Source organism: Daphnia pulicaria, chromosome 7, assembly GCF_021234035.1.
Source record: "Daphnia pulicaria isolate SC F1-1A chromosome 7, SC_F0-13Bv2, whole genome shotgun sequence".
Classification (NCBI taxonomy): domain Eukaryota; kingdom Metazoa; phylum Arthropoda; class Branchiopoda; order Diplostraca; family Daphniidae; genus Daphnia; species Daphnia pulicaria.
Genome location: NC_060919.1, coordinates 8,862,021 through 8,881,575, shown reverse-complemented (window position 1 = coordinate 8,881,575; position 19,555 = coordinate 8,862,021). Strand labels below are relative to the sequence as shown.

At 36.6% G+C, this 19,555-nt stretch overlaps 5 protein-coding genes across 10 annotated transcripts; 1 reads left to right on the top strand and 4 right to left on the bottom strand.

Moving 5' to 3' along the window:
• Nucleotides 1-240: 240 nt before the first annotated feature.
• Nucleotides 241-2,827, bottom strand: LOC124348645 (dynein regulatory complex protein 9-like). The gene is made up of 6 exons (XM_046798880.1): nucleotides 1,639-2,827; nucleotides 1,322-1,559; nucleotides 1,025-1,231; nucleotides 791-922; nucleotides 640-729; nucleotides 241-567 (listed from the first exon to the last, which is right to left on the bottom strand). Exons 1-6 carry the CDS (start codon nucleotides 1,758-1,760, stop codon nucleotides 430-432), a joined length of 927 nt encoding a protein of 308 aa, XP_046654836.1. The 5' UTR covers nucleotides 1,761-2,827; the 3' UTR covers nucleotides 241-429.
• Nucleotides 2,828-2,918: 91 nt separating this feature from the next.
• On the bottom strand, nucleotides 2,919-8,113 carry LOC124348643 (protein PHTF2-like). Of its 3 annotated transcripts, none has more exons than XM_046798875.1 (14): nucleotides 7,740-8,113; nucleotides 6,389-6,977; nucleotides 5,668-6,322; nucleotides 5,425-5,605; nucleotides 5,270-5,369; nucleotides 5,024-5,200; nucleotides 4,934-4,964; nucleotides 4,691-4,813; nucleotides 4,433-4,592; nucleotides 4,135-4,363; nucleotides 3,974-4,069; nucleotides 3,760-3,906; nucleotides 3,592-3,687; nucleotides 2,919-3,529 (listed from the first exon to the last, which is right to left on the bottom strand). In XM_046798875.1, exons 2-14 carry the CDS (start codon nucleotides 6,881-6,883, stop codon nucleotides 3,380-3,382), a joined length of 2,640 nt encoding a protein of 879 aa, XP_046654831.1. In that variant the 5' UTR covers nucleotides 6,884-6,977; nucleotides 7,740-8,113; the 3' UTR covers nucleotides 2,919-3,379. The 3 variants fall into 3 exon arrangements, with proteins under 3 accessions (XP_046654831.1, XP_046654833.1, XP_046654832.1); XM_046798877.1 differs by having other exon boundaries at nucleotides 5,425-5,602; XM_046798876.1 differs by lacking the exon at nucleotides 7,740-8,113 and adding an exon at nucleotides 7,141-7,547.
• A 298-nt stretch (nucleotides 8,114-8,411) lies between these two features.
• LOC124351034 (cell cycle checkpoint protein RAD17-like) lies at nucleotides 8,412-10,921 on the top strand. 3 transcript variants are annotated; one of them, XM_046801790.1, is made up of 10 exons: nucleotides 8,414-8,574; nucleotides 8,637-8,863; nucleotides 8,921-9,065; nucleotides 9,124-9,340; nucleotides 9,417-9,542; nucleotides 9,608-9,765; nucleotides 9,823-9,969; nucleotides 10,040-10,348; nucleotides 10,414-10,584; nucleotides 10,650-10,921. In XM_046801790.1, the coding sequence occupies exons 2-10, from the start codon at nucleotides 8,717-8,719 to the stop codon at nucleotides 10,802-10,804; spliced, it is 1,575 nt and encodes a 524-aa protein (XP_046657746.1). In that variant the 5' UTR covers nucleotides 8,414-8,574; nucleotides 8,637-8,716; the 3' UTR covers nucleotides 10,805-10,921. The 3 variants fall into 3 exon arrangements, with proteins under 3 accessions (XP_046657747.1, XP_046657746.1, XP_046657745.1); XM_046801789.1 differs by having other exon boundaries at nucleotides 8,633-8,863; XM_046801791.1 differs by lacking the exon at nucleotides 10,650-10,921 and having other exon boundaries at nucleotides 8,412-8,574; nucleotides 8,633-8,863; nucleotides 10,418-10,574.
• A 148-nt stretch (nucleotides 10,922-11,069) lies between these two features.
• Nucleotides 11,070-12,217, bottom strand: LOC124351035 (spliceosome-associated protein CWC15 homolog). Its single transcript, XM_046801792.1, has 4 exons — nucleotides 11,869-12,217; nucleotides 11,668-11,811; nucleotides 11,420-11,579; nucleotides 11,070-11,360 (listed from the first exon to the last, which is right to left on the bottom strand). The coding sequence occupies exons 1-4, from the start codon at nucleotides 11,997-11,999 to the stop codon at nucleotides 11,118-11,120; spliced, it is 678 nt and encodes a 225-aa protein (XP_046657748.1). The 5' UTR covers nucleotides 12,000-12,217; the 3' UTR covers nucleotides 11,070-11,117.
• Nucleotides 12,218-12,408: 191 nt separating this feature from the next.
• On the bottom strand, nucleotides 12,409-18,567 carry LOC124351033 (unextended protein-like). 2 transcript variants are annotated; one of them, XM_046801787.1, is made up of 15 exons: nucleotides 18,081-18,567; nucleotides 17,132-17,288; nucleotides 16,579-16,695; nucleotides 16,243-16,516; nucleotides 15,900-15,976; nucleotides 15,720-15,828; nucleotides 15,600-15,661; nucleotides 15,342-15,515; nucleotides 14,791-14,962; nucleotides 14,412-14,720; nucleotides 14,307-14,336; nucleotides 13,961-14,244; nucleotides 13,729-13,870; nucleotides 13,120-13,412; nucleotides 12,409-13,035 (listed from the first exon to the last, which is right to left on the bottom strand). In XM_046801787.1, the coding sequence occupies exons 1-15, from the start codon at nucleotides 18,491-18,493 to the stop codon at nucleotides 12,763-12,765; spliced, it is 2,886 nt and encodes a 961-aa protein (XP_046657743.1). In that variant the 5' UTR covers nucleotides 18,494-18,567; the 3' UTR covers nucleotides 12,409-12,762. The 2 variants fall into 2 exon arrangements, with proteins under 2 accessions (XP_046657743.1, XP_046657744.1); XM_046801788.1 differs by having other exon boundaries at nucleotides 17,140-17,362; nucleotides 18,081-18,209.
• Between the last annotated feature and the right edge of the window lie 988 nt (nucleotides 18,568-19,555).

Sequence of the window (19,555 nt, the reverse complement as noted above, 5' to 3'; positions counted from 1 at the left end):
ATATATGAATTGATCGTAAAACAATTGTATTAATTCTTCATGTTCAAAACAAATGCTTGTAAGTTAAGTTACGGTAGTCATTTAGTAACTATCCTTATTCTATTCTTGTAACATGTATTTGTATACTATAACAATTATTGGTAAAATTATTTCAGACAGCTTTCGTAACTTTGAGCTCAATGGCCGTCAAAGACGAAAATATCTTACATTAACTAAATTCATTCATTGTGGAAAGCTGGCGAAAATAACAATCGATGTTTAATTTACATTTCAAACATTTTTGTGTGTTTCAATATACAGGAGCATGAACATTATATTGTTTGTCCAATCCGATTCTCCACAGTAGTATTTTGTTTTAGAAGCAAAACTCAACGAAGGAACAGCTGTTACCGACCACCAGTGCCGAACACAAATCCACTTTCAGTTGGATTATTTCTGACGGCCTGTTCTTACTGATGTCACATTTGGCGCTTTTGCTCTGGGCTTCTTTTTGGAGGCAAGTTTGAATCTAGCGTAGTCTCTCCGAGCGATAACGCCTCTCCACCATGATTGGATTCGTATCACAACCTAAAATCATAACGCATATTTTCTTTAAAGAAATCTTAAGAAAAACCTCAGCCATATACGACGACTACATACCAATGTGATTTTGATCAATGCTAGGTTCTCCTGTTCGGCTAATTGTTTGACTTTTTGGTATTCATTTACCACTAGTTTTCTTTTGTTGAGCTTTTTGATGGGGAAAATCACAATTAAATTTTTACATAAAATGAATTTGAATGTTCAGTACCTCGCTGGAAATCAGACTTATTTGTCGTCTGGAAGATTCGCGTATTTCTGTTGCTTCATTGCCTTCTTGGGTAAGCTTAAAAGAAGATTCTTCCCAATTGGCACGCAAAACCAAAAGGGCCTCCGTAAGCATCTAATATGCAAATGTCTAAACATTAATTAAATTCGACAACATATCTGAAATCATCTTTTCAAAAACGCTGAACAAATTGCCTGAACGAACGAAATTACGTACGTCAATTTCAGTACAAAGTTTAATTTTTTCGTCGACATTTCGCTGGGTCTCCAATTGTATCTCGTTTTCCAAAGTAGCGATTTTCCCACTCCATTCTTCTAGGTCTTGATTAAATTTTTGTAAAAATTTATTTACATTAGCCACTTCGTGATTCTGGCAATGTTCGAAGCTTCGAGAGGCAGATTCTGTTCTTCTATCAAGCTCGTCCTAATAGACGAAAAAATATGAATAAATAATTAAATACCACACAAAAACACCGAAAAGTAATTATTTGAATTGGAAGTTGAAAGTGGTAACCTTGAGTTCACAAATTTGTCGATTCAAACTTTCACTCGTTTTGTGTAGCTGCATATTATGATTGACTAAATCTTGTTCATCACATTCAATTTGCCCTAGAACGTCTTCTAGATGTAGCTTTTCCGACATCACCATTTCTTCTTGTTCTTTCATTTCCGCAATATGAACGGAGAGCAACGGTATTTTTTTTCCCGGGGCTTCGTTAAGAACCGACTTTAAATTACTTTCAATAGAGAACCTAAATACGGCGTCAATTATTTATCGAACACACCCAATAAATATTTGTGCGATTAGAAAATTGCGACAAATTAAAATACCTCCATTTAGAGAACTCGGAATTAGAATTGCCATCTTGGATCATTTCATGGAAAATAAGTTGGTCGACAGTTCGATCAAACACAATTTTGAGTGCAATTGAAAGTATTTCATTTGTCTTCATGTTTAAGTCTGAGAAGCGTTGAGATTCTGATTCTAAAATGAGGAAGTGCTTTGAAAAAATAATGGACTGATTGGTCGATAGATGTTCGTTGCTAATGGCAATCGAGCTATTAGGAAATCAGTAAAAGAGAGAAAGTGTGTTTCAACTTCAATCTATTTTTTGACGTTGGCATTTGAAATTGAATCTTTTGATTCGCAATAGTTTGGTAACGAAAATGTTTCTATTTCAATCCATAATTCTTCCATAATTATTCGCGGTGCAATCTCAAGAGCTGCAATTAAAATTATATACAGTGCATTTATGATTAACGGGGGTTGAAAATAAAACTAATTCTATTTAATAATTTTGCGCCAAGACGATTGAAAATCGCAATCTCGTAGTTTTGTCGTTTACGAGAAAATTATTAAAAATAACCGAAAAATCGTTTTTTCCCCCCCATTTTATCCCCATCCCCATCAGTTTTCCCGTCAACTAAGCCACTTAAAAATAATGTAATTTATCAAAATAAAGCTGTGGTCTCCATTCTTAAACCTTGGTAACCGTTATTTATTATTTGGCTTTGAACCGAGGTGCGTTTTCGTCATCATTCCCTAAAAGCCGCCTACATAGCGTTCAACGGAACTTTTGATTTCTTGCAGTCTTGCAAATCTTTTTAATAGAAAATACTTATATATTTAGCTCCTTCATTCTGTACGATGCACTTTTCACGTTTCACCAGCATTTTTACGGCGAAGGTTCATTTTTATGAACTTTCTTGCCATAGATGATCAATATCAGGGGCAAGGGTGATCGATCTGGGGGGATGCCCCGCTTCCCTTATTAACTTCCCTCTGCTTCCCTCTATTCTTCTTTCCAGGCATGATCTAGTACTCGTTCAGAAAAAAGATATAAATACTGTATATACAATCCTTGTGAAAAACAGGAAAATAGTTCAAGAGATCTGGTCTCAACTCGACACTTCATTAATTTGGACGGAACATATGTTGCGCATTTGCAAGTTTAAAAAACGGAAAATAAACCTTTACTTTCTCCCACACAAAGATAGAGAAATAATAATTAAGCCAGTTATTGACAAACAAATTAATGACGTGTTAAGATGCATTCTTAATATTTGTTGAGATTTACTATTTGAAACGAAAAAAAATGAAGATTCAAAAATTCAGTCAACCAATAGTATTCAAGGCGTCAACACATTTTTACAACACTATTAGGTTATGTTAGGTTGTGGATTACATTCAACTGTTGCAGAATCGTTCCATAAATGTTTCAAATAGCTATCATGTTTCCGATTTAAGATCAAATTACGGTTTTCAACCTAGCTCGGCATCACAGATCAATCCATCGGGTTAACATGAACACTACTATTTATAAAGTTTAGAACTAGCCAAAGCTCTGCACTTAATTGGGTTAACAAAATGTTATAGGTAACTTTTAAAATTTATCCAGCAAACTTTGCAGGTTAGTAGGTGTAGATACAATACAGATGTACTCGATGTACGGTATCGAATAGACGGAAAGAATTACGACCCAATTTGTTATATTTGAAATTCATTTCGTTAATTTGGACGAGTAAACGCCACAGCTATGAAAGACTGTCTAGCCCTCACTCAATAGCCTAGTCAACGTATTTTAATTTTATGTAGTTTCAATTTAAAGCCTAACATCTCTGATAAAACTCCAGAGAGCGCAGAAAGCACCACAACTTTGGTAAGATTGTAGAGATAAGGATTAGCAGAAAGTCCAGATATTTTAAATGGGCTCTCCAATTCCTAGATCATAAAACATTTCGGTTACAATTCGGATAAAATGTTGTTTAACTTCGTTGGATTACTTTCAAGAGATCAGCAGCCAACTTCAGCACATTGTTTGCCAACATTAATTCTTCTTTCTTGTCGGGTTTTTGTTCCATTTGTAAATAGAGGTTTATCTTCACCAAAATAATTAAGATTAGTAATGTGGAAAATACGGGAAAATAAGAATAATTCGTAGAATAATTCACTTGTTCAGTTATCAAAACTGAGAGGTTCCTATATTTCTTGTTGATCTTGGAGCCAAGTGTCATAAACCTCAGCAAAAACACTCCTAAAACTAGGCACCAACAGAGGACTTCTAAATTGTAGAGAGACTGATGCAGATATTGAGACTCCTATTCACGATCAATATTATATCAATTGATTTGATTAGTTTCAATTAGTACGAGTGTTTCGACATACCTTAAGCAATTCCATGCACAAGAACGATACCAAACAAAGTGTGATAATGAAAGCCGCTGAAACTATGCAATCTACCGAACGTTGAGGGCCGCGTTTCTGAAAGTATGCCAACATTAATAAAATGCATCGAAATGAACAAATTTCTGATTTCAAATGTTTACCTTCAAGTAAGACCGGACCGAAAGCCATGTTTTAATGTTCCGAACTTTATTCAAACGGAAGTGTGGAAGGTCTGAATTTCGTGCTCTACGCGAAGACGTTAAATGAGAGAAGAGTTTCGCGTAGAGGAAGCGCTGCTTGAATGTTCTCTCGGCCACTGCTAGGAGAAAGAGAAAGAACGCAGCCATTGCGAAGCGCTCCATTGCTGCAGTGACTACAATAATCTTTTCCCTTTTGAGTTAAAAGATTCAAATACATCCCCAAAACATTTTCTAATGATTATTCTGGAGTTGAAATTACCATCGAGAGGATCCAAAAAGGATATTGCATATTATATTGGTACTATGCAGCGCTTTGCGAAATGAGCTTGGATGAAGCATGTCAACAACGGCTGACCCAACGGCGCTATTTATTCGATAAATGATGGGTAAAAGAGCAAAGATTCCTGCCATGACTAAACCTATTCAACAAGCAAAGATATAACCAATCAGATCATTTTGCATTAATAAAAGTAACACATTAAAAAAAAAGAGCATCACTCTTCATTCATTTTCTTACCTCCGCACAGGTAGTCCGTGCTTTCCGGCATGACATCTACTTTTGCTATGATGGCTGCTGCTACGTCAAGAACGGAGAGATCAGCTTTCTTCACCTCCAATCCTTCCCAAACGGTACAGCTGACTATACAACAGAAAAAGTGAAAAGATCGAAAGATGTTACTTAATCGCTCGATTTGTTTTAGGTTAATCTTCTTTATTTTACCACATGTTTTTTTTTTTTTTTTTTTTTTTTTTAACTAACCTTTATCCGACGACGAACTTAATGTAGGAGTCTAAGAAAATACAGTGGAAATAAGTATGTTCGCTGAATAAATTATCAACGTCAACTCACTCCATGAGCTTCCCACGAAAAAGCAAGTTCATCATTCCAATTTATATCACCTACTACACTGGCAAAGCGGTTTGTTTCATTTTCATCCGACTCGGAACGAGACTCGGAACTGTAAGAACATTCCTCCGAATTGGTTGTCACTCCTGTCCAATCCAGGGGAGTGCTTGGTTCCGATAGCTTAAAATGTATAGCGCCATGCATGTACAATTCTGATTCGACGTCAAAATTTTTCTTTAGACACCATACCTTATAGCTTGGAGAAGCAATTGAAGAGTGAGCGTCTCCATCGCTTTCGCAGGAACTCTGATAACTACTTTCTCCAGCCAATATTGAGTTATCACAACGTCTACATAAAATCTTTGCTGTGAAGATTATTGGAAAAAAATAACGTAAACGAATACCTCTCATTGCTCATGATTGTCACACATTTGGGGTTAGGGTTTCGAGGGGGTCGTTCTGATTCCATCTCTGAGTTAATCCCGAAAGATTGATTTGCTTCTGGGGGAATGAGTTTCAAAGCAATCGACGGTAAATTTCGCCGTCTCCGTAACAGAGGCTGAATAGCATTTGCGGCAGTCTCTGCTATACAAGTTCTTGTTAACGTTAACGTGCAAATCTTATTGATTTCTCGAATTGTAAATTACCTTGGCCGTCAGCAGCACTGTCAGAACTGCAACTGGGAACTGAGTCACTACCATTAATTTCCAATTTAAAATTTTCGGTTGGGGATTCAACTTTGTCGTCCGCATTGATCTCAGTCAATCCCACAACTCCGAGGGGATTCAACTGGGCTATTTTTTCAGGCAGTGCATTTTCCTCATTTTCGCAATCGCTTGAACTGGAGTTGTTGCCATGAAAACTATCAAATCCCTCATCTTCGATTGTGACTCGGTTAGGAACAACGAGGCGAACTGGCCATGAGAAAAACCAAGCTTTTCTTTTGGAAACAACTGGCTGCTGGTTCCTGGCAACTCCTAACTGAGAAACGCGTAAAGGTTGCTGTAAGACATGTGTGGAATCCAATTGCAATGATGACGAACGTTGCCCTATTTTGACTCGAGATGTTTGTCTCTCCTCCGAAAAAGAACGTTTCTTTATTTTAGGCTCAATTATGATATCGTCTGGTTTCTGATCACTAGGTGGTGATGGAGATTGCGTTTCAACATTTTCCAGGGATGATTTTGAATCAGACGGCGTAGTTCCTATTCTCCGACCAACTCTTCTTTTAGTTCGCTTAGTCCGCAATTTACTTTTCGGTCGTCGAGGAGATAAATGAGTGTTAGCTTGGGTGGACACCATCTACAGTTACAAAATAAATTCTCGAAAAATCCTGATTGTAAACCAGAAGGAAATAATAATAATTACCTGCGAAAGAAGAAGGCTGAGAATGCACATCATTAATACGGGTACCAGTACCTCTTCCGCTGACACATCGTGATAAATTATTTCAGGATTGTCGGTTGTCTCATTGTTTATCCGAATAGAAGGATCGCTGATCCCTTGAGGTCTAGTGAAGTATATGACCATATTGACCATTTGAAATCCATAGAGAATCAGGAGCAGCTGAAAAACACCGCAGGAAGTTTGCTGGATCCACCAATGTCGGTGAAAAGGTAAAAATAGAAGACGTAGAACACATAGCTGACTAAGGTAGACCAAACCGTGTTTTGGCTTAGCTTTAGGAAAAGAGGATCCTCGAACCACGTCCAAATCTATGTAGTCTAACTTGAGTTTGCCAGACTTCTTTGGCACGTGCGAGAGACCATGAAGTATACGTTGTTCAACTGTTTCTTCCCAGATCTGTTTGTCGTAGGCGCCGATTTTATGTTGATACCAACAAAGAGCTTGGTTTAGGGCCATGATAATTTATCAAGACTTCATCTCCTAGTTCACTGAAAACGACGCGTACTGTTCGACTGGATGATGATTTTAACGAAGTAGTCAGTGCAGTGACCTGCAACCATACAACATTTATCATCATTTTAACGTTTTTAACGGATAATAATAATACAAAAAGGAAATCTGCAATGAATCAACTGTTTTCACAAATAAAAAGACATTAACTAGGCCAATGTCAACAGCATTTATACTAGTAAGTTTTTGAATGAGTAGATAACCTTTCTGCTTAATAAATATGGATTTCAAAGCAATCCAGCAATGCACAGTGGAAGGATAATCGATGCTATTGTAGCTGACGCACAATATTTTGCGATACCAAATGATTTTGTCATATCGCATGAAAATGAGTTAACGGAAAAAGAAACGAAAACCAAATAATTGTGACCAGATGGCGCTACAGCGCTATTGGAATTTTTCCATTTAACTTTCCCAAACAACAAAGTGGGCCCTAAGCCCCTTGCCAAATGTTACCAAAACTCAGCATACCCAAATGTTGTTCTTAAAAGGAGACACTGTTGGGAGATCAATGAAGGTTGAGTAATGGAAGTAATAAACTTTATCATGAATTTCAAAATCTAGACAACAACAAAAAATGTGGACAAGATTAGGCTAGCACACACCTTAAATCTCTTTTACTTTTTCAGATAATAAGAACATTTAATTCATAAAAACAAAACAAAAATAGTATTTTAAATCATATTTTATTTAAACTTATTGTTCAGATTCTGGGTAAAATAAATTTGCACCATTAACAAAGTCCAGTTGTATTTCTACTCCTATTTTATTTAGCCAAAGTCTAAAGAGAAAAATAAAATACCTTTTCAAAGATGATTGGAAATTCCTAGCAAAAACAGCAAACAGTAGATACAGGGCGGATTTCTTGGACTATTCGACGAATTTTAGTTCGTCCAATTTTGTCTGTAAGCTCGCGACCATTATGACCGAAGGCCAATCGATGTTCTCTTAGACTTGATCCACACAATACCCGTCAACACAAAGGAAAGCAAACTGAAGAAAATTATGAGAGTTATTCGTTATTGTTTCAAACTAAACAATGTGTTCGCTACGTAAGACGAAACAAACTATTGATCTCCCGAAAGTAGAGGTAGATGCTCAATAGTGGTCAATACTCAATAGGTAATAAGTTTAGTTTAGTTTCGGAGCTTATTACATTACCACTGCATTCAATACAATGGCCGGGGATCTTATATAACAATTTTGATGCGAAATTGTTAAATGTGCCATCTAGAGACAATGGTCGAAGTTCATTTTTGATCAAATGAAATGAAATAAAACATCAATGTATAATTTTTAAAATCCTCGTTGCTTTTGGAATAAAATAATCCACCGGTAGTCTTATTTATATTACTAGTGAATTATGTGTCTAGTGTGGTTTTGAAAAAAGGACAGTAGGCTAAGTTTTTGCTGGAAATGCTAGATGGCAGAAGCGTACGCGAGAAATGGGCTCACTCGTATGTTGAGATTGATGGCCAACTTTTCAGTCATCCTATGATTTTATTTTGATTGTTTTGGAAGTGGTTGTGTTGTATCGTTCGACGATTGCTGGTTAACTAAATTAATGTCTGGTTAACTACTAACTAGTTTAAACAAATTTTTTTTGGTAAAGGGAAATAATTGAAACCATGTCTCAGGTAAAAATAATAAATAACATTGTAAAAATAATTATATTATTTCCTCAATTTAATAAAGAAAGGGTGGGTGAAACCAGATTTTGCAAAGGGATCTGAAGGCTATACACACTCAACAAAGAAACAATGCAGCAGTAAATCACTTATGTATGATTCTGCAAGAGTGAAACAATCAACAGAATCTACAGAATGTACGTCAACACCAGTAAACTCTAGTGAACTTGTAGTTCAAAAGAAAAAAGTTGCAGAAGTGAAACATTGGTTGGAACAAGCATTTTCAAAAAGCCAGCAGGTTTGACAGTATTCACTTACCTTTGGAGTTTTATTGATAAAATCTTTAATTTTTCAGGGACAGTTTCTTCTCTTAACTGGCCCCCCTGGATGTGGCAAATATCAAACTTTAAGTGTACTGTGCAAAGAATTAAACATAGAAATACTAGCTTGGGAGGAACCAATCAAGCATTTTGAAGCTAGTGAATGGGAATATGAACAATGTTTGTAAAATATTGCAGTCTATTACTTAGTTCTACATTAAGGATATTCTATCTTTAGATAATCCTCACCATTATAGAGAGCCTAAGCAAAAAGATGTCAATTTTTATGATCACCTAGAAGAGTTTTTGGAAAGAGCAAATCGTTTTTCCACTCTTAAAATGAAAGATGCTAAAGGTTCAGTTGCTCACAATTCCAACATGAGAAAAATTCTTCTCATAAAAGAATTTCCCCCTATGATTTTCAAAAATCTTGAAAGATGGCACAATATCCTCCTGTATGTAGGCTGAGTTTTGTGAGCATGTTATTTTATATAGAATCCTGCTAGTAATTTCTGTTTACAATTTGTTTAGGAAGTACTCACATAGAACAATAACACCTGCTGTATTCATATTAACTAGTACGAAAGCCTTCAACAGCACTCAGCTAAAACTTTTTCCAACTGTTTTGTCAGAAAGACTTATGATGTCCACTGTCAAGTACCTTTCATTTGGGTTATTGTTTGGTAATTTTTTATACCAAGTTTCTTTGTCCTTCCATGCAGCTTTACAGGTCTTGCAAATACTTTTGTACTAAAAGCACTACAAAGAGTTTCACTTAAATCTAAACAAGCTACTCCACCTGAAGTGATCGAAGGTATTGTTGGATCTTGCAATGGCGACCTGCGAAGTGCTTTGAATGCGATGCACTGGATAACTACAAGTAAATATTTCATAATAATTTTATTCGTGAACAAACTTACTACATTTTATTAATTAGGCAATGTCAACGTTAAAAAACCGCCCGCCTACTCGAAAAAGAGGAAACTTGCTTCCGTTGAAAAGAAAGATTCATTAAACACGATGTATGTCCGAGATGGATCGCTGGATTTCATGCACGCAATTGGAAAAATTCTCCATTCAAAAAGTAATCACTTCATATGTTTTAACGCATATAACTTATTGTCATACGTTGGTCTCTATTTAAAACGTGATAGGATTGGATCAAGTTCAGGGAAGTTTGCCTGAATTACCGAAACATTTGTTAGAAGAATTTCGGCTGCCATTGAAAGAAGATGTTAATGAATTAACTAAAAATATTGATGAAGCTTCCTCTAAGGTTCTGCTGTACCTACACCAGAATTATCCGCTCTATTTCAACCGAATTGAAGATGTGTCCAAAGCTGTAGGATACTTGAGCTCAGCCGACTCACTTGGTAACCAGTTGGTGTATAAAGATATTTTTGATGAATGGTCCCTTTTAACTGGTGTGCGAGGCCTGTTGTTTAGCAACACAAGCGTTAACGGTAATGAGGTTGCGTTAAAAGGTGTATACACTTATATACTTGACAAGTAATTTCCTAAACTCAAGGTAGTGCTTGGCGTCCTCTGAGAAAACCTGATTATTATTCAGTTCTTCAACAGCAACAAGAATTGCACATGCACGTACAAGACGGTTATGGTAATAAATGTGGACCCTCTTTTTTTTCTGAAACATTGCCGTTTATCAACCTTATTCGATCAGGATCTAAAATAACAGACGGTGAGATCTCATTTCTCTTTATTTTTAAATTTCTTATTATTATTCATTTAATTAAATCGATGCAGGGTTAAAATCAACATCAGGTCAGCTTAATTACCACCAGTTTCAAGTTAGTCAATCCACTGATTTTTCAGCAAATGTAGTGGACTTCGTAAACTCGAATGGTAAAAAGGATCGGGACGAGGACGCTGATATCATCATCGAAGATTATGACGACTAGAGTCGTCACGTCGCGATAATAAAAAGTGATCGAGGGTTTTTTATTGTTATGTCAACAATTTCTAATATTTAGAATTATAAAATTCTATTTGATGAACAAAGAGGAATAAATAATTTAGAAATATTTTCTTATATTGTAATTTATGCCAATGAATGAATAAGGAAACTTTTTAAAGGAAGAATTGGTATACTGAATAAAAGTGTCTTTAGTCCTTTACAAAGTTTAACGCATCAGCCATAAAAAAATTTTTTACAAATAAACTTAGTAATTAAGACAGGAAATGTATTTAATCAAATGCATGGAACATAAAAAATTATTTAATATACTTGTCCATGAATTTCTTATGAAATTCAGACCGAAGTGAATCATTAATAAAAGTGATTTCTTTCCTTTCCGGCTCAGCACGGGAACAATTTTTGAAGACAACATCGTCATCCCATCGTCGTTTGACACGCAAGTCAGATTTCTGAGGTTTCCCAGCGTAATTTAACAATGGATTTCCGCTTAAAATATTTTCCATTCTGATACGTTCCTCTTCTTGTCTCTGTTCCATTTCCTGAAAAACAAGCAATTTGTATATTTGACAAACAAGAGCATATAAGTCAATGATAATACCTTTTTGGCCAATTCAGATGCTCGTTCAGCCTTTATTCTCTGAAGTTCTGCCATTAATTCAGCAGTGTCATCTTCATCTTCTTCATCAACACTGTCATCACTTTCGTCTTCAATGGGATCATCTGCATCCAAGCTACTAGGATCAACACGTAATTTCTTCCTGCAAAGTGTTAACACATTCTTTAATCCCATAACTGAAATAGTTTTTAGAGATAGGGAAAAAAAAGTTAAATGTTTTTCAGACTTACTGGGAAGATACTGACGAAGCTGATTTAACAGCCCTATCTCTGTCTTTGCGATCTCCTTTTTCCTTATGAGATTTTTCACGTTCCTCTAGATCTCTTTTTAGATCCTTGTTGCGAACTTCCTCTGATGATCCCTGACCAATATCCCTATCAAAAGAAATAAAATTAGAATGTCAGAAATTTTGAATTAAATTTAAATTTTACCTGTATTTTAGTTTAGTATGTGATGCAAGATCTCGACTCGAATATTGCTTACTCATAGAACTGAGAGACGTTTCTCCCCTGCCTTGTCCTCCAGTAGCAGGGGCAAATGTTGGTCGCGAAGCAGTTGTCATTTTCCAACGATTTTTTTCAATTACTGTGGAAAATGCTACTTGTACTTGGCTTTGGTGAGACCTGCCACCGTAACAAGAGTTGCTCTGTTCTATTCGACTCTTGAAAACCTCCAAAGTTACAAATGCTTTTCCCCCAACACAATTAAAATCAACTAATCAAGGACACACGGCAGAAGTTGGATTCTTACTCGAGAATCGAGATGCAAGAAGCAGAAGAAGCAGGTTGATAGTTCTTCGTTTTCAATGTGGTGTCGCTAGTGTCGATTTTTATGCTCCTCCCCCGATTTGATCAGAAAACCCGCGAAATTTTGTTAATTTAAAAAAGTACGAAATAGGTTACTTTGTTTCACCTCACATAACTGGTTTCCTACATTTCCACACACGATTTATGTTACGCAATTACAGTACATTAAAGGAATACATATGTTTGTGGTTTATTTTTAATAACCAATAAAAAAATCGACTGTGTGAATGTGTTGACAATGAAAGTTCTAGATTTTCAATCACTACTAAAACAAATTTAGATTGATAAAACAACAAACCATAGTAGTGCGCATCGTCTTGCACCTTCCCTTTTCTACATTATTATTTTATCAGCGGGAATGTCAAGAAGTGGTACCACATTTATAGGATGCATCCACATTAATCGTTCTCCGACAATTTCACTAATATTTGAGCACGCCAGCGGTTGTAGACGAACTATTTGTTCAACTGTTTTCCCAGTTTTCATCAAATATTTCACTAAATCGAATTATCCAAGGAATTATCGATCAGAACGGTGTGGAAAAGAGTAATTTCCAGTATCATTTTGATGATTAATGATGGTCTGGGGTGAACAACTACTGAAAACGTCATTTCTTTTGTATCGACTATCGACCACACAAACATTTGGGGTACTAGGTAATGAACTACCTCGTGAACTACTTAGTAGGCTTTCTTTTTCCGGATCAGATCTAGTCAGGAGGCAGTTAGAATTACAACGAGAACTGTCAGGTTGTAACTCAATAGGTGAAAACCCGTTCGTCAAATTTACAGACTAAAATGCAATTTAAAAAAAAATTGGATTAGTCACAATATTTATCATCTACATAAAAGTAATTCAGTTGCAGGAATCCCATACCGTATCAGAATCTTCTCTGCTAGACATGAAAGCAGATTCGCATTCCGTCGTTCGTGGCACAACTTCACGCTGTACCCGCTCTAGGACGGTAGCACTTCTGACTGCTTGGTACAGGGATCGGCTCATGTGAAAATACACTAGATCACTGACCGCACGAACAGTATAATCAACAACAAACGCCTGTCCACGTGCAGCTTTGCTTCCATTATCGCCAATGTCAAATTCATCGATGATTGGAGAGTGAATTGATTGTACGCTGCCATGAAAGAACTGGTTGGCAAATGACGATTCTCCTGATACATAATAACATTAAACCATTGGTGAAATCGCCATGCAGTAAAGTTATTAAACCCCCTACAATATATAGCTCATCTTTTGCCATGTTATAGTTAAAAGCAATAGTACCCATCCCAAAATTTCAACAGAGAATAACGTTAATGAAATGAAAATGCAAGGCAAAAAACAAACGAAGTCGGTAAAAAAACTCGACAGAACTTTTTAGTTTTAAATAACTTTCTTCATTTCAATTTTCCTGCCCCCTCATCGGACGATAAGATGATTTAAGAATTCAGATGAGTAGTAATTTGTAGTAGCATTAATTATACGAACCCGTAGCCGATGAGTAGGATGACGTCAAGGCCTGAGCACCAAAATGGGTAAATGGTCCACTCTCAAAAAACAAATTTTCGTTTCCAACTGTCACTTCCACGCGGCCTTCAAGAATAAGGATAAAGTAATCAGCGGGCTTTCCCTTAAAAAAAAATATGAATTAATTAGGCTTTAGAACGGAGAAAATTTTTCAAATCTAATTAAGAAATGCATTAATAATCATGTTGCTGACCTGCTGAAACAGTAGCGTTTCCGGATCAGATTTTGAATTGTCCTTTTTCTTAACGCGAATAAATCGGATGGTCGAACTTTGCTGTATTAATCGAAGAAGAATATTTTGAGATATCCACTCAGTCTTAAATGGATCGACAGAGGAAGTGAGAAACTGTAGAGTGGCCAAAGCTAACTGGGGAGAGATTTTATGAGCAGGCTTCACGCGATGGCGCACAGCAAAGTTACTGAAGTCTTGCAAAACCTTGCAACCCTTCTCTCGACGACGTTTACTTCGATTGTCCACTAAAATTTAAAAAGAACAGAACTATATGTAAGTAATAAAAATTGAAATGGAAATAACTTACTCCATATGTCAGTTTCATCGACAATTTCAGCTGAAACAAAAATGAGAAAAGCATTAATAAAATCATTACAACTTGTATTTATATTTTTTTTGCAATATAGCTAACCCTGGATCAATTCTTCAATGACGTCTTCTAGAGTTACCAATCCCACCGTCTCATAAAACGGGTCACCGTCTCCTTCGCAATTCACTCGCTGAACAAAGGCCATATGACCCTTGTGGCCTTCTTTAAATTCGTTGAAAATCACGTCAAGTGTTGTGTCCTCGAAGACGAAGTTACATCGATTTTGGTAAAACTGACACAAGGTCTTCAACGGAGTTGCATCGTCAGGATCTACCAGAGCCAATTCTTTTATGAACAACAGAGCTATTATATTATTGCGTTGCTCCTCGTAGACGGGTATTCGCGAGAAACCTGTAAAATATCAGAATGTTAGTCCTTTTTTTAAGATGTCGAATTTTCATGGTTCACTGAGCGGCAACACCTTGCTTCATTATCTCTGAAACTGTCTCGAAGTCCAAAACTGATTCATAGCTCAGCATGAAAACGTCCTCCAACCTCGTCATAATATCTCCCACGGTTTTCCGACGGAGTTCTAAAGCCCCAGCGATTATGTTAACTTCTTCTTTCTCCAAGCCATGATACTCATTCGTGACCTTTGTATCAAGAAAAGTAAATAGAAAAAAAAAAACGGAACGGTAAGTATAAGTATATGCGTTTGTTCTTTGTTGGTTTCTGTTTCACTTGGCATGAGGCGTTTTAAATTTTAAAACAAAAATGCGCAATTCAATAAGGCCTTTGATATTTAATCAAGACAATTCTACAACTAAACAAACAACTGGTTAGACCTCGTTATACGAAAGAATGCGTGCTTAGAATACAAAACACTTGAACTATCGGTTTCCAGAGAATCCAATTTAAAATGCAAAACCCTTCGAAAGCGATAAGAGTAGGCTATAAATCTACTGCTACTAAACATTTAAGTAACTAAAAATTTTCCTGTCTAATGAAATAACAAATAAATACCATCAATACCTTTATCAGCTCTTTCAGTCTTTCTCGGTCGTAAAATGCACCAATCTCTTTTCCCAGAATTCGATCAAGAATCAAAGAGATTGGATATGCCATGGGAAAGGTAATCAGCATGAAAAACTTTGTAATCCAAACCGTATGCGCGCCTATGGCTAGTCCAAATCGTGAACATAACGACTATATATATTTTTGAAAAAAAAAAAAATAAATAAATCAAATAACGCGCAAAGGCATCATTGCATCAACATAAGAATTCATTACCTGAGGGATAATTTCACCGAAGATGACGATTCCCAAGGTTGATCCGATAATTGCGATGAGACCTTTTAGCTCAATACATATCGTTAAGTGACTTAATAAGCATATTACGGTGAATAATACCAGATGTTAAATCATCCAATAGGATAGTAAGTGTAGAATTGAAGAGTACGTTGCCCAGAAGTAAAGTGCATAACAGATAATTTCCGTGATTTCTTATAGGGATTATGGTCTGTATCAGACAATCAGACAGACAGACAAATCAGACAATTTTTCGAAAACTATGGGTGATAAGTTGACTACCTTAGCAAAACGTCTCTCTCTTTCTAATCCAGTATTTTCGTAAATTTTCAGTTCGGTGCGATCGAGACCCATGAGTCCTACAAAAACGATACTTTTATACACACACACTAACGAATAGGTTACATTGAATAAGTTATATAGCTTAGCCGTGTGGACCCAATTTCATATCCTAACCTTTCATATAACTAACCTAACCTACAGAATGAGTAACGCAAATATTTTTGAACTTTTTTAATTTTTTTTTAAATGTCCACGATAAAGTTCACTGAACTACAGGAAAGCTATGCATCTTCAAGCCGAAGAAAATTCGCAATTAGTTTTTATGAAAACAGATATATAGTACCTAAATTGAGACCAGAGAAAAGTCCAGATAAGGATAACAAAATGGTTATGATGGACACTTGAATCCATATGGGGAGAGAACGCTGGTAAGTTCGCAGTTTCAATCCAGGTTCTTTGCCTTGATGAAACCACCGGTTCAAACCATTTAACCGTGCTAAAGTACAAACATAAAACGCCGATGATCCTTCTTCCGAATTTCCACTGTTAATTTGATCTGAGATGGGCAGACGAAAATGAACTAAAGACGAGTGCGTAGTCAACGATCCATTGTTCAGCTGTGTACAGGATGGTTTTAAACAATGCTATCAAGTAAATAAAATTCAAATTGTTAATTTACCTGAATTGTGACTGTGAAGGGCAAATCTTCACAGTCCGACCCTCTTTCACGGGGAACAAAAACAAACCGGAATTCCGAAGTTTCGCTGAAGTCGTAGCCAAACAAGCGCACAGCTACCTAGATTTATTTGATTAAGAAAACGAAGATAACAATTGACACGAGCATGTCCATCAATAAAATAAGGCGAACGATGCAACACATCGTCCAAAAATAATTTACGTGAAAGTATGCCATATTTTCCTTATAAAACCAACGATCAACGATTTAATAATTGAAATAATACAAAGACTTTTGCGTGCACAGTAACAATACCAAGTGCATTTATGTAATGAATCACATGAATTTCTGGTCATGCACGCTTTTTTGTATTACCTGCAAAAGCGCAAAGTTCGAGCTTGTATCTTACTTATGTCAAAACAAATAAAAAAAAAAGCCTAAAAGTATCCCTAATAGAAACAAAAAAAAATAACTAAACTAAAAATTAAATTTAAATAAAACATTTATGGAATTTAAAATTTAAATGAAGAAAAATTAAGCTATAGATTAACCTTACTAGTGTACCAGCCAGAAAGACTGAAACTCCGTCTTCATAAAACACTTCTTTTTCAGCTGTCTCCTCAACGCGCAGTCCTGTTATGACGGCCGGTCGAAAGTCAGCTCTTGTTGACACGATCGATTCAATGTCTGGAGCTGAGCGATTTGCCGGAGGTCTGCGAAGCCGATTTCAAGAATAAGCATTAACAAGATGACCAAGATCTTGTGTTGAGTCAGCAGCAAGTTTGTCCTATTGAAACATTTTTGTTTTCAACTTGTTTTGTAATTGAAATGGTTCTATTGGCTAAGCAACTCTCACATCGCATTCACGCCAAGCACAATCATCATCGGAACAAGAAAGTCACAATTTAGAGAGTAGTTCTTCCGATGAAAAGAATATTGTTGACGAGTTGATGATTGAATTCCTCGGCAACACAAGGTTACCCAAGCAATAGGTTTGCAAAGAAATATACTTATAATTTAACTTGTTTAAAAAAAAACTATTCTAACATTCTTATCACTGAGTTATGTAACAATATAGGCTACTCAGCCTTACGAATTCCCGACTAATTTGCTATGTAGGTAAAGAAATTCGTTACCGGTACATGCATTGACGAAAAATGAAATTTCTCTACTAATAAGCGTTTAATATAGAAATACGGAATACGGAATACGTTATTTATATCAGCGGTGAAACCTTGCTCGGCCAAGCATTAAATGTTTTTGTGTATCGTAACCCGCATAATCGCATATCCAGCAAAAACAAAATAGGCCATTAAAACGACAATCAAGACACTTATTACATTATTCTTTATTATAGGCCTACTTGTCATTTTTACGTTTCAGAAATCTAGAACTAATTACTTCATGGTGAAAAAAATACAGTTGAAATAACTTTAAAATATTAATTTGACAGACAATTTTGATTTTCTGTGTACAACAGCGGCAAGTGATGAATTGAATAATACCTTAACGTCGATTTTAAAACCACAGCGGTGTCCCAAGTTTTGTTTTCGCTAGGACAAAGTATTAGTCCGTTATAGCGAAAAAGATCGATATCAATAGGTTTAGACAAAACACAATTAAGTTCAGATGTATTCCGATTAATTTCAATACGAATCACAGGGAATTCACACGATTTGTGTGCCACAGTTACTTGTCGGAAATTTTTTGGGATAATGTCGTACCCATTGCACCCGCACATTCTTAATATGAAACTTGATGATTCAATCGCGTAGATTTCGGCGGATATAGTATCGTCTTTATTGGAACACTGTACAACGCTTTTTACATTCTTAACCCAAACGGACGACACAAACACGGGGTAGAAAATATTAACTAAAACCAAAAAGCGAATTTTACTAACAAACGCCATGTTCATGTTCACATTATGTAACTCAAATCTTGAATGTATCGCAAGCACCTGTCAGCTGGGGCCTGGGTCTCGACGAAACGAAACCCCTTTCCCGTTATATTTCTATCGTCATGATACTATGACGCGCCGTTTGGCTCACTACCCCTGGCTGACTTGGAAATACCGTGGCGCCACCTAGTGAGCGTATGTGTAACTACCATAGGAGATGCTCCTACACCAGCCACCGTGTAGTGTAGTGATGGTGGATGGCGTAGTGTAGTGTGGTGTAGTATGGTAAAATCCCGATTACACTTGCCTGGTCTCCCATATAGTGTAGTGTTTGGCGTAGTGTAGTGTAGCATAGTGTAGTGAAACCGGGTTTTTTCAAATTTTCTGACTCCTGATATAGTGTAGTGTATGGTGTAGTATAGTATAGTATAGTATAGTTGAAACGGAACTTTCTACAAATGTGTCCTTCCCCTGATATATGACAATGCGCTGTCCGGCGCGCATCAGGGCAGTGTCTCTGACAAACATTTCTTGTCGGCGAGCGGCCGAGCGCCTTCAGTATAAAACGAATGATCTTGCCAATGCAAGGCATGACTTGACGTGAATTCGTTCTGGAACACTCCGCCAAATATAGATGAAGAGATGAATGTGACAAAATTATCCAAGACGGCCGGAGTCCAATCCAATCCAATCATATAGTTCCTATATGTAACTATACTAAGCTACACTACACTATATCAGGGGAAGGACACATTTGTAGAAAGTTCCGTCTTCACTCTACTATACTATACTATACTATACCATACACTACACTATATCAGGAGTCAGAAAATTTGAAAAAACCCGGTTTCACTACACTATGCTACACTACACTACGCCAAACGCTACACTACATGGGAGACCAGGCAAGTGTAATCGGGATTTTACCATACTACACCACACTACACTACGCCATCCACCATCACTACACTACACGGTGGCTGGTGTAGGAGCATCCCCTATGGTAGTTACACATACGCTCACTAGGTGGCGCCACGGTATTTCCAAGTCAGCCAGGGGTAGTGAGCCAAACGGCGCGTC